At 37.2% G+C, this 12,354-nt stretch overlaps 1 protein-coding gene across 3 annotated transcripts in view; it reads left to right on the top strand.

Annotated features, from left to right (window-relative positions):
* The window catches only part of LOC113058658 (stAR-related lipid transfer protein 13-like), a 65,252-nt gene that overhangs the window by 34,705 nt on the left and 18,193 nt on the right, over positions 1 to 12,354 (top strand). The window contains exon 1 of one of the 3 annotated variants that reach the window (XM_026226771.1): positions 4,140 to 4,410. The exons of the other annotated variants lie outside the window; for them this stretch is intronic. Within the exon in view, the coding sequence (XP_026082556.1) occupies positions 4,248 to 4,410 (163 nt within the window). The 5' untranslated portion in view covers positions 4,140 to 4,247. Of the gene's footprint in view, positions 1 to 4,139; positions 4,411 to 12,354 lie in introns of those variants that run through there. 3 annotated transcript variants of the gene reach the window in all.

Below are 12,354 nucleotides of genomic sequence, written 5' to 3'. Positions count from 1 at the left end.
CAGATGGGGGTGTCATGTTCACAAAAACCTGTCATTGTTCTTGCTATCTTGAAATAAGAATCTGATAATTGATTTGACTTGCCTCAACTATTCTCTACTAGCTGTAGCTTTGTTGAATGGTTTGTCAAAAGTTTTATTTCATTTTATTCCAGAGTGCTTCATCAGAGAGCTCTTTTTAGCCATTTTCATGTACAGCCATTGGAGATACCATCATATGTCTATATAGACCAGTTAAAGTGACTGAAATTATGATATGGTATGAGATAATAGCTGTTTTTTCTTTGTCAGTCTGAATCATTGTGCTGTACAATTAATAATTCATTAATAATTAGTTACATTTATATAGCGCTCAACCACCACCAGATGATACGACGGCAGCCATATTGCGCCAGAACGCCCACCACACACCAGCTTACTGGTGGAGAGGTCACAGAGTGATGCCATGATGGTCAGAGGCTAATGGGGAAATTTGGCCGGGATGCCGGGGTTACACCCCTACTCTTTTCGAAAAAAAATCCTGCGATTTTTAATGACCACAGAGAGTCAGGAGTGTGGTTTAACGTCTCACCCGAAGGACAGTGCTTTTTACAGTATAGTGTCCCCGTCACTACACTGGGGCACTAGGACCCACACCGACCCCACAGGGGTGAGCACCCCCTGCTGGCCTCACTAACACTTCTTCCAGCAGCAAACTAGTTTTCCCAGGAGGTCTCCCATCAGGAACTGACCAGGTTCAGTCCTGCTTAGCTTCAGTGGGCGACCGGTCCTGGGCTGCAAGGTGATATTGCTGCAATTGGGTCAGTAAAGTGCATAGTACACTTATTACCACTCTTTTACTCCAAATAACCAAACCTGTGCCGAAACTGGAGTAGACATTTGTTGACTGAAGGATTATTAAACACAAGCAAGGACATATTTAAAGCAAATTGCCCTCTTGCAGGTGTTAATAATGCCCTCTTGGCAGGTCTTTCAGCCAATTCTATCAAACCTTTACAATTAATTCAGAATTCGGCAGCAAGATTAATTTTTAATGAGCCAAAAAGAATACACGTCACACCTCTGTTTATCAATTTGCACTGGCTTCCAATAGCTGCTCACATACAATTCAAGGCATTGATGTTTGCCTACAAAACTACCACTGGCTCTGCACCCATTTACCTAAATTCGTTACTTCAGACTTATGTGCCCTCTAGAAGCTTGCGTATTGCAAATGAACGTCGCTTGATTGTGCCATCCCAAAGAAGCACAAAGTCACTTTTACAGACTTTTAAATTAAATGTTCCCTTCTGGTGGAATGAACTCCCCAACTCAATCCGAGCAGCTGAGTCCTTAGCCATCTTCAAGAATCGGCTTAAAACACATCTCTTCCATCTTTATTTGACCCTCCAACTTTAACACTCACTATTCTAATTCTATTCTTTAAAAAATCTAACTACCTTTCTAATCATTTTGTATTCTATTTTCTTTTCATTTATTATGCAATTGTATATGTATGTGTGTGTATGTGTGAAGACCTCTAACTAGCTTGCTCTATTCTTTTATTTTTTTATTCTATCTGTTTTTCTTTTTATTTATTCTATTAGTTAAAATCCCATGCTACGTGTACTGTGTTAACCTAACTGAGACTTGTTATAGCACTTATATATCATTGCTCTTTTTGTTGTTTTTGATTGCTTCCACTGTCTTCATCTGTAAGTCGCTTTGGATAAAAGGGTTTGCTAAATGAATAAATGTAATGTAATGTAAATGTAAATTATTGTTAATCATTTACTTTTCCATGGAATATCATTGTATATCAACCTGTTTTTCACTTGAATTGAGTCAATTTATTGTCATGAAGTTCATTTTATGCTGTATCCATGTCAAAGATGTCCCGTTTTGGTGTCTCAGTCTAGTTTACAAAACTTTTTTTTCTAAATATAGAAAAAAATCATGGTATAAATGCATGATAGTCATAATTTATATAATATAATAATATAATAAAATTATAAACGCAACACTTTCGTTTTTGGCCCCATTTTTCATAAGCTGAACTCAAAGATCTAAGACTTTTTCTATGTATACAAAAGGCCTATTTCTCTTAAATATTGTTCACAAATCTGTCTAAATCTGTGTTGGTGAGCACTTCTCCTTTGCTGAGATAATCCATTCACGTCACAGGTGTGGCATATCAAGATGCTGATTAGACAGCATGATTATTGCACAGGTGTGCCTTAGGCTGGCCACAATAAAAGGCCACTCTAAAATGTGCAGTTTTATCACACAGTACAATTCCACAGATGTCGTAAGTTCTGAGGGAGTGTGCAATTGGCATGTTGACTGCAGGAATGTCCCCCAGAGCTGTTGCCTGTAATTGAATGTTAATTTTCTGCACAAACTGTCAGGGAAGCTCATCTGCATGCTTGTCGTCTTCATCAGGATCTCGACCTGACTGCAGTTCGTTGTCGTAACCGACTTGAGTGGGCAGATGCTCAAATTCGATGCCGTCTCGCACTTTGGCGTTTATAATTTTGTTCAGTGTATGTATATGTATATATATGTATATATGTAATTATGTATATGTTCACACACACACACACACACACACACACACAAACACACACACACACACACACACAAACACACACATAATAAATATTACAATCTCACTCAGCATTACAGTAATCAACTCTTTTTAAGCGGTCTGTGTGGAAAAAAAATCATAGCATTCATTAGGGTCTGTCAGTCACTCAAGTTACACCTGTATTTAACAGAGCACTCTGTGCATTATGGGATTGCAAGAGCATGCATTGCACCTTGTTTATAAGCTCAAGGTATGGGTCAACAAATGAGATCATTTTTAATGTAGCAACACAAACTGCACAGAACGTCTTAAAAACTTTCCTCTGGTAAGGGGAGTTAGAGTGAGGGATGGGGTAGTTCATGTATAAATAGTAGCAAGATTGCAGGCGCTGGTTGAATTGCGGTCTTTGTGTGGTTTCTAGTATGGTTAGTATGTGGCAGTTAGGGAGGGGGCACAGAATGTGTTTAACTTGGTACCATGCCCAATCGTGCCCGGTTCATGTGTTTATGTACTCGCTCACATTTAGACTAGGAGCGAGAGGCTTATAACACATGCAAACAGGAAATGTGTGCTTGTTTGCCAGTTTGTCAGAGTTTAGTCAACAGAAGGTAGAATTGTTTGCAAAGATGTGGGGTCTATTTTCAGTCTGTAGACTTGGGTTGTTCCATTCTGTAACGGAACAGACACTCTTGCAAACCTTCCATTCATTTCCTTTTTCTTGCTAAATATTTTTTTCATTTGCACAAATTCTAATTTAATGTTCTTTAGCATAACTAAACTGTGAATGACTTACGTGTATATTTTAGTTATCCAAGTGCATTAGAATCACGTACACGTGACATGCTTATCAGATGGCAAGTGTGCGATTTGGAATGTTATCTACCTTATTGGTACTTATAAACCAGCTACATGGGAAATTGGTATTGTGCAGTTTCTTTTGCTTATGAAGAACTCATGTGTGTTTCATTGAAGTGTGAGCATTTGTGAAGTATCAGGTGCAGACAGCATTCTACCAATAGCCCAACTGTTCTACTAGTATTAAAATTTAAATAATAACTAATTTTCATATAATATATTATATTAAAGTATTATTAATAATATTATTTATATTAATCTCTTTATTTTTTAAATGTCTTTTTTTAAATTTTATGTCTGTTTTGTTGTTGTATTGTCTTAATGGATTGTGTGACCACATAATTGTTGACTAAAAGCATTTGAATTAAGTTAACAGCCACTCTTTATTTCTCTTGTCCCAACGAACAAACTCCTCCTTAGCAAACTTGGCACCTGAGTGGGGCTTCACAGCAGCAGGCTAGTTCTTTTTGGTCTGGGTGTTTCTCTTAGCCACGCTGTTTTTCTTTTCCCCCTCCCACGGTCCCCTGCTCTCCAGCTTTCTCCACTCACTCAGTTCACAGGCATTCCTCTGGTATTTATATTTCCCTCCTGAACTGAGCAGTGCTCGCACAGACCTTGAATTCAGCTCAGCCACGAGGCCTGCCCTCTTCATCCTGGCTTCTCATTGGGTCACCTCTAGTCATGTGACTCAAAAAGAGGGCGGGGTTGACAGCTGGTACTGGAACTCTATGGACTCACATCTCACACATGTTGGGCTGTTGGTGGACAGATTACGTGACTGGTATTTGTTTTGGGGAGGTGGGTGCCGGATGTTTCACGTTGTGTGATCATGTACAGGGAGCTGCCGCGCACCGAGAGCAGCGAATGCCTGGGAAATATGACCCCAGAGACGCAGGACATCTACCTGAGGATGGACCACCTCAGACGGCGCTCTGGGTACAGGCTGGGGAGGATCATTGCCCGCCAGCAGCTGCTTAACAGGATAGCGGCAGGTACGACACTGTGGAACAACATGGCATTAGTTAGGCTACATAAGATTTTATGAGTTAGAATTTCAAAAGTGTGTATTTAGGTAGTGTCTGGTAGCTTTAATCAGTTTTGGAAGCATAAAGACAATCCCAGTCTTTGTTTTGATATTATACACCTTACTTTTTTTTTGGTTTATTTCCCATTTTGTTTCAGTTAGGCAGTTGGAAACAATCTCATATGGATCAGATAGTGTCAGGTCTGATATTTTACACGCAAGGAATTTCTGTGACTGATTCAGAAACTAATGAACCTAGTTGCATGCAACAATGACTAGCTTGACCTTTGAACTTTCGTTTGACTCATAACACTATGTGGTTTAAATAGTTCTTCGTAGAACGTTATTTATGTTGTATTATATTGCGGAAGAAAAGAACACGTACTTAGTTAGGAATCTCAATATGTTGCTGTCACTCGTCCGAGTGTTGTTTTCAGTGGAAGACAATGGTTGATCGTTCAGGTAAATGCATTTGACATTTTAGCTCCTCCTCTTCACTTTGTGTTTATCAGTGAGGGTTTACTTGAAGGTGTCTCTCATAAAAATTCCTTAGTAGAGATATAAATAGACACAAATTGGAAAATGATCAACACACAGTAAGAGTTGATAGCTCAGATTATTTAGTTTTGGAACGACTGGATGAGAAATATTTGAGCTCATATTGAAATCTCAGACATTTGATTGTAGTCTTTGATATACTGCCTAATCTGAACACAGTTTGAAATTCCTTTTTTCGGAACTAGAGATTACAAAAGAAACAAATATAAAAAGCAGAACAGTTTGTAACTTTCTGAGAATAATTTGGAAGCTCTAGAGGAAATGTGAAATTGCGTGGTCTTTTTTGTCTGTTCTTTGAAGGGAGATGTTCTCAGAAATGCGGGTATATGTCTCATGTTCACATCGTTGATGCGCTGTGATAAGGCGTTCTGGACAGCAAGGCCTGTTGAGTCTTGTCTTCTTGACTTTGTGGTGTCTGGTTTGTCACCAGTATCTAGATCCCGAGGAACACAAGACAGACGACTGCTGTTATTTAATACCTTCTCTATTTGTGTCAATATGATGGCATCAAAACATGACGGGCCTGCTGTTTCTGCTTTAGTGAGGGCTGCATGTTTGTGGATAAGTTTTAAGAAAGATCCATTCCAAACAGGAAGTCCATTCACTAGTTTTATAGACAATAAACCTATACAGTATGTTATTGTTATTTGGTTTTCAGTCACGTACAACCAATAAAGCTGACATATTGTTGGTTTACACAGTATAAAGGCTTTTCCTAGATAGTTAGGGCATTTTTTAAAGGATGTTTTCATGTATGTTGGCATAGTGTGAGTTCAACATAAACCCTAATGGGGGGTTGGAGGCAAAAGGCTCGTCACACGTTCTTCAATTGCACTGACTCAGTCTTGTTGACATAGACAGAGGGGCTGGCCCAACTGAGACAATTACCCAGAGTGTAAGTGTTTGTTCATTTATGTGGAAATATATACACACACTGTCGGTCAAAAGTCTAAAGCTTTGGGCCAGTGCTACTGAAAGTCATTTGCTTCATTTATTTGGCTCAAAATACAGTAAAAATAATATTGTGTAATATAACATTTGCATTTTGCAGATGATTTTATCCAAAGCAACTTACAGTGCCTTCAGGCTAACATTTGTTTTTACCTAACATGTGTTACTTGGGAATCAAACCCACAACCTTTTGCACTGCTAATGCAATGCTCTACCACTGAGCCACAGGAATACATGAAAAATATAGCAATTTAAGTTTGGTATCAGTACGATTTGTATTGTTTTTGAAAGAAGTTTCTTCTATATACATGTATTATTATTAGTTATTTTTAATAATAATTTTTTTTTTTTTTTTTTTTTTTTTTTTGTGGCAACCATAGAAAGAAGTTGAGCTCTAGTTTCTTTCACTCAGATATAGCAATCTAACTTGGATAACAGCATTAGCAACCTTTTTCATAGTTTCTGATGCTTGAGACTCTATCTGTCAGTTATAGTCTCCATAAAGAGTTGTTTTTCTTTCTGTGTTTGAGGTAGCTCTGAAATGAATCTGTAGATACTTTAGTGATGTTTATAGTAATGGAGCTGCTTTGATTCTTGTACTGCTCTGGTGCTTTGGGTTCTTTCCACTTAATAGATGCCCATCTGGACGCCAGACACTCTGCACATCTGCTATGGCTGCACAATTGCCATCCTAGCACATAAACATCGATTCATACACGGAGACAAACATTAGTACACACTTAAAATCAATGAGCTATTCATATCGCGTTTTTAATAGCTTTTCCCAGGTTGAGGTAGCAGAAATTTCCAAAATAGTTTTATATGCATTTAATTTGATTGATAGGATCCCAGAAAATAAAATCTGGGATTTTTTTTTTTGCATTGCCAAAAGCTACTGAGAATGCCAAGGGCTGTTAACGGTCATAAAAATCATTCTTGATTACATTGAGAGAGACTAAGAATGTAACTTAGTCATTTTGATCAAGCTGGCAATATTAAAATGGACCACCTGGTGCTCATATTAAATATAAATATACGTTCTTAAGGCATCAAATGGATGTTGGAGAGGTACTGCAAGGTGAGAAATGATAGGTAAAAATTGATAGCCTGAATGCACTCTAAGTTGCTTTGGATACAAGCGTCTGTTAAATGCATAAATTTAAATAAAATTTACTGCAACACTCTGTCATTCTATCTGTCTGTCTGTCTATCTGTCTATCTTATAAACATTTACAGAGGTGTTGGGTTAGACATCTAACAGTATGGGGACCTAGTTGTGATTTTCAATTCTATTAAAGTTGTATTGCATTGATCTGTGGGAAACTGCCTTTACAGTCTTAGCTGTTTTAATGTGAGCAGGTCATTTGGGATGGGGACTTTGAGATTGCTTTCCACTAGAGCTGCATGATGGGAAGGCTTTGAGAAGCACAACGGTGGACTTTCATGTTCCCGTTGTGTGTTTTTGGAAATTGAAGTGGACGAGAGAGGCCCGAGCCACTCGAGCCAAAAGCAAGGAAAGCACTTTACTATTTCTCTCGCTCCTTCACTGGATAGATATGCCATGCGTTGAAAGCGTAGTGCCATTCAGGATGGGCATAGGCTGGCATGCTTAAGTGGCTGATATGGGATTCCTTGAAATGGTCTTTTCTGAAGAGCTCTTGAGCAATTTCAACTTCGCCCCATCAAGCCCAAACCCTTTCTGATGAATTATTCTTTGAAGGGAGGTGAAGTCTAGTTTATTTCAGCAGAGACAGTGGCCTGACCGTTGCACAAGAGAATTTGATATGAACGTTTGAACTGGAACATCATGAGTTTGTAATATCGAGTGAGTTCAAAACCAAAAGTTGCATTCGGCTTTGAAGAAGCCACAAGAAAATTAGTCTTCATTTCCAGTCTGAGAGCTCATTAGTCAAGAGGACAAATGATTACTGGAGAACTTATTAAAAGGCTCACCAGAATGTATTCTCATAAGTGGCTCCAGTCCAGTGTGGATGGAGTCTGGTGGGTTTTCATTACAGTTTAGTCTCCCATAGAGTTCCTCAGATGTGTAAGAGTTCCTCAGATTTGGAAACAGTCATGGTCGGTAGACGAAGCATGGTAAAAATGTGTACTGAGGACGGATAAATGTTTCCAGTGGCAAAGAGTCAGCAGCTGCGATGATAAAACCCATTTATCATAAGTATATAATTTTTTATTTTATATTTTGATAACTTGAAACGTGTATAATGTGTATATATCATATAATTATGCATAAACCATTTATGCATTTGGCAGACGAGCAAGTGTATAGCCAATACAATATTAGCCTGAAATGAATCACACATAACATACATATTTTGATGTATAATACATGAGCTGCTTCTTGCATTTCATACAGGATGGGTGCTTTGTGATGCTGTTTTTTTAACCTGGGTCGTTAATATGCACCTGCACAGCTGTTAAGGGTTATCTGTGTCACACGGGAGTGAATCATTGACAGTCTTCACTAATGTGTGCCAGAGTCTGAATGCTGTGACCATGGATGACGTGATATATTAACAGACCTGTGGATCGTGACTTTCTCTGCCTTTCTAAATATAACCTCGGCGCTGACAAAGTCCGACAGAGATGAATAAACCTCCAATGACTGATAATTATTTCAGTGCCTGTTCAAGGATAGACTGAAGAATGTATTTAATGTAATAAAGTAATTGAGTTATTTTCCCTTTCAGTGAACAGTGCTTTGTTGGCTTTTTCAAATATACTGCTGGCATGTTTTTAATATTTGATGATAATTAAGTTTGATTGCAATAAGTCATGGAATGAATTCTTACATTACACTTAATGGTAGAAAAAATTGTCTTTTAAACATTTTAAGATGTTTTTACCACTTGCATAGGTTGCAAAAGCGTATGCAGTGTTTTTAGCTGAAGAGAGACCCCTGTTGGTTCAAATGTAAATTTGCTCTCAAATGCAGCACATACCTCGGTGCCTCCTTCTTTTTAGTTCAAAGTATTTGATACAGAACTAGAAAGCTTAAGTAATTTAAAAATAATAACATAATAGCACCATGGTATTCTTCAAAGTAACTGGAAGTGTCATATAAACACCATTTACATAAATCTGATATTTATTACCTTCTGATAACATCATTTTACTATGCTACCAGCACATTGTTTTTTATAAGAAGTACCGTTCTTAGATAAAATACATAGACACTAAATGAAATGATAGAGTTTGCTAGACTGCAGTAAGTGTCTAAGGCTGTTTTTTTTTTTTTTTTTTTCGTTTTTTTACCTGCTACAGAGCAAGAGCAAAACACATGTTCTGATAATTGCAACATCCTACAGCTGTGAGCCCTTGGCACGAAAAACCAAATTGCATAGTGTTTATATCACAGAGGAGTGTGAATTACAGGATACACTCTATGTTCATGACATGGAAAATAGTTGTGAAATACTATTGATTTTAGGTGCAAAGATATGACATGTCATTATAACAGCGTTCAGGCCATTTTTCACAAACTAAACATAAGTACAGGTTGTCATAGTGTTTTGTGTAATTATGCTCATAACATTCACACATGCCCTGAGTTGGGGGAAAAACTAAATAGAGGAAGTGACTAAGAAACAGATAAGAAGCCTAATTTGTCCACCTATTTTTTTTTTTTTTTTAATGGTTAAAATTTCCCTGAAAACCATGACCAAAACTGAAAGTTCAGCTATCATTTACTACTTTATTTCAAAACAAAACTTGTCGACTTCGACAACATTGTGAATAAGTTACACCAAATGGGAACTACAGCTTTCAAGCCTCAAAAGGGCAAAAAAATAATCATAAAGTATGTCATATGATAGCTTTGGGTGAGAAGAATTTTATGCAGATGTTCACCGAATATATTGAAACCTTGTCTTGGTCTTGAAAGTCAAGGTAGTAAAAATTGACTAAATCAGAATCAGATGATTCGTGGAAAAAAATCTGAAAGTGAAAGAATGTGCTTAGAAGGATATGAGGGCGAGTTATTGTTGACATGATTTCCATTTCAGATGAACTGTTACTCATTTTTTCATTTTGATCAAGGTAGAAATATGTTTTCTCCTCTTTTATCTGTAATCATTCATCTGATCTGTCGATTCATTTGGTTTCTAGAGGACTAACACATGCTGAAATCCATGTAAATTTTGCTAATTGTCTGAAAAGTGACAAAACTAAAAGAACAGACCTTCTAAGATAGCTGTAAAACACTTTAGCATGTGGGAAAATGGCTGAAGTCCAGCGTCTGGAAATGTTTATCTGGCGCACGGAGAATGTCTGCTAGATATATTTTTCGGGAAGCTAATCTGATTGATTTTTTACTTTTGTGCCTTGTTTTGGGGAAGCTCCTGAGGTATTCTCGTGGTTCAGGTTGAGCTGCCTTTCCTTGTATAGCAGCTCACTTGTGAGGTTTTAATAGAGCGTGAAGACATTTTGACCTCTGAGGTCAGAAAGTGAACACCTGCTCTATGGCTCCGGATTATAGTTTCTTGACACTTTTGGCCACAGCTTGGAAAAGTTTTCTCCATTACCTCTCGTTATTGTTTGTTTATATTTAGACTGTCAAGAATCATTAACTTGAGCTTTTGACGAAATAGACAGACTGCACAAATCTAAACTGCACTTTTGTTGTCACCTCACTTTGGGTAAAATCCTGAAACCAACCGCAACCTGTTTACGAAGCGTCACGTTTAACATTCCCCAGATGTTTGGGAACATTCAGAGCATTGGACATAACTCTACAGACCCCCAATCCTTATTTAGCCCTCTCTTTTGGGCTTTGTGAAGAGCTTATAGTCACTGCTCTGCGGTTAGGAAAATTGATAAAGTATGAACATCTTGTTTTAAATTGAAACTGGAGGAGTGTGGGGTTTTGCCGTAAAACCTTGGCGTACTTCATTGCAGTAGTTATTCACAGTAGCTGCAACATTAAAAAAGAAATGAAATCAATTTCCAGAGCCATAATGCAAAGATGGTTTGTTTTTTGTATACAGCTACACTATAATCCTCCCATATATTTCCCTTTTTCCTTTTGTGGAGGACCGTTCTGTTGTGTATCATATTTTACACAAGTCACTTGTCTGCTGTGACAAATAACTGATTTTCCATGGTCAAACCAATCAAAATATTAAGTAGACAAGGCTCTTCCACCGCATACAGGACTCCCGAAATGAACATATTGTTTTAAGCTGCCATTTTTGATTAGGATTCAAACAATGCCGGATGTATTTAGATTCACGTTGATGTCAGTAGTTACAATATAATTATTTATAATGGACAGAATGTAAATTTTTCTATAAAGATTAATAGTTCTATTTTGAATCCACTTGTACTCTTAATGCGACTTTGTTGTCATTTACTCAGTTTGTTATAATTTACCAACTGCGTAGGCCATTTAAAATCTTTATTATTTTGAAATTTAGAAGAAACTACATCTAGGTCTTTTTCATAAAAGATAGTCCAAACAAGTTGTGTGCTATATTTTAAGTCTTCAATTCATACCAGCAAATTCATTTGAGCAAAAACTTGAATTAATTTATTATTATTTCTTTTTTATTTAATAGTTTTGTTATTAAAAAAGGTATATTTAAGTATTTTTTTATCTATTTATCTATATATTTGTTTAATTAATTATTTCCTTTATTCCGTCATTCAGTCTGAATGATTTGTTGACTGATTTGCTTCTTGAGTTCACTGTCTCTGCGATCCAGTTTCAAATTTCAATGTTCCATGAAAAACATATATGTTTGAAAGAAACATCATGAGTGTGATTTAATGGCCATATTTGGATTATTATTAATTTTTTTATGTTCCTTTAATTACACACAGAACACTTAAACGAATGCTGTATACATTGAAATGACTGATATAGTAAAAGATACCAATACTCCATCCAGCCCTAAGAACCAAACTAGTTCTAGGAGTCTAGGAGTGACCCCAAATAAGGCTCGCCCAGATTGAGATTTGTGGATGAAGGAGGATAGTCAGTGGGTGTCTTTGAATGGTTCAGCCAAGTGTGTTACCACAGCTGAGCCAGTCTTGTTTGAATTAATTTCAGGACACAAACACACAAAGTGACTTATGACCCAATGATCTTTATCAGAAGTCAACAAATGTTTTTCACTCTCAAAATCAATAAGCTCTCACTGAGTGCCTTTTGAAGGTAGACCTACACTCCTGCTTTTTTCAAGGAAAGAGGTCAGCCAAACAGATACTTTAGAAATCTTTTATTAGAAATGGTTCTTTTTGGCTTATAAGCTTGAGTTAGATCATGAACATCAGGAACATCATGCCTTGGTCCTCCAAGTCACAGAAATGGTGCAAGTACAGTAACTGTCTGCGACTTCACATCTAATTGTTTTACTAACCCTGATTTGGTGCTAACGTAACT

This window comes from Carassius auratus, chromosome 40 (genome assembly GCF_003368295.1).
Source record: "Carassius auratus strain Wakin chromosome 40, ASM336829v1, whole genome shotgun sequence".
In the NCBI taxonomy this organism is placed as follows: Eukaryota; Metazoa; Chordata; class Actinopteri; order Cypriniformes; family Cyprinidae; genus Carassius; species Carassius auratus.
The sequence above is the reverse complement of the archived record's forward strand: the minus strand, read 5'-3'. Positions and strand labels throughout refer to the sequence as shown.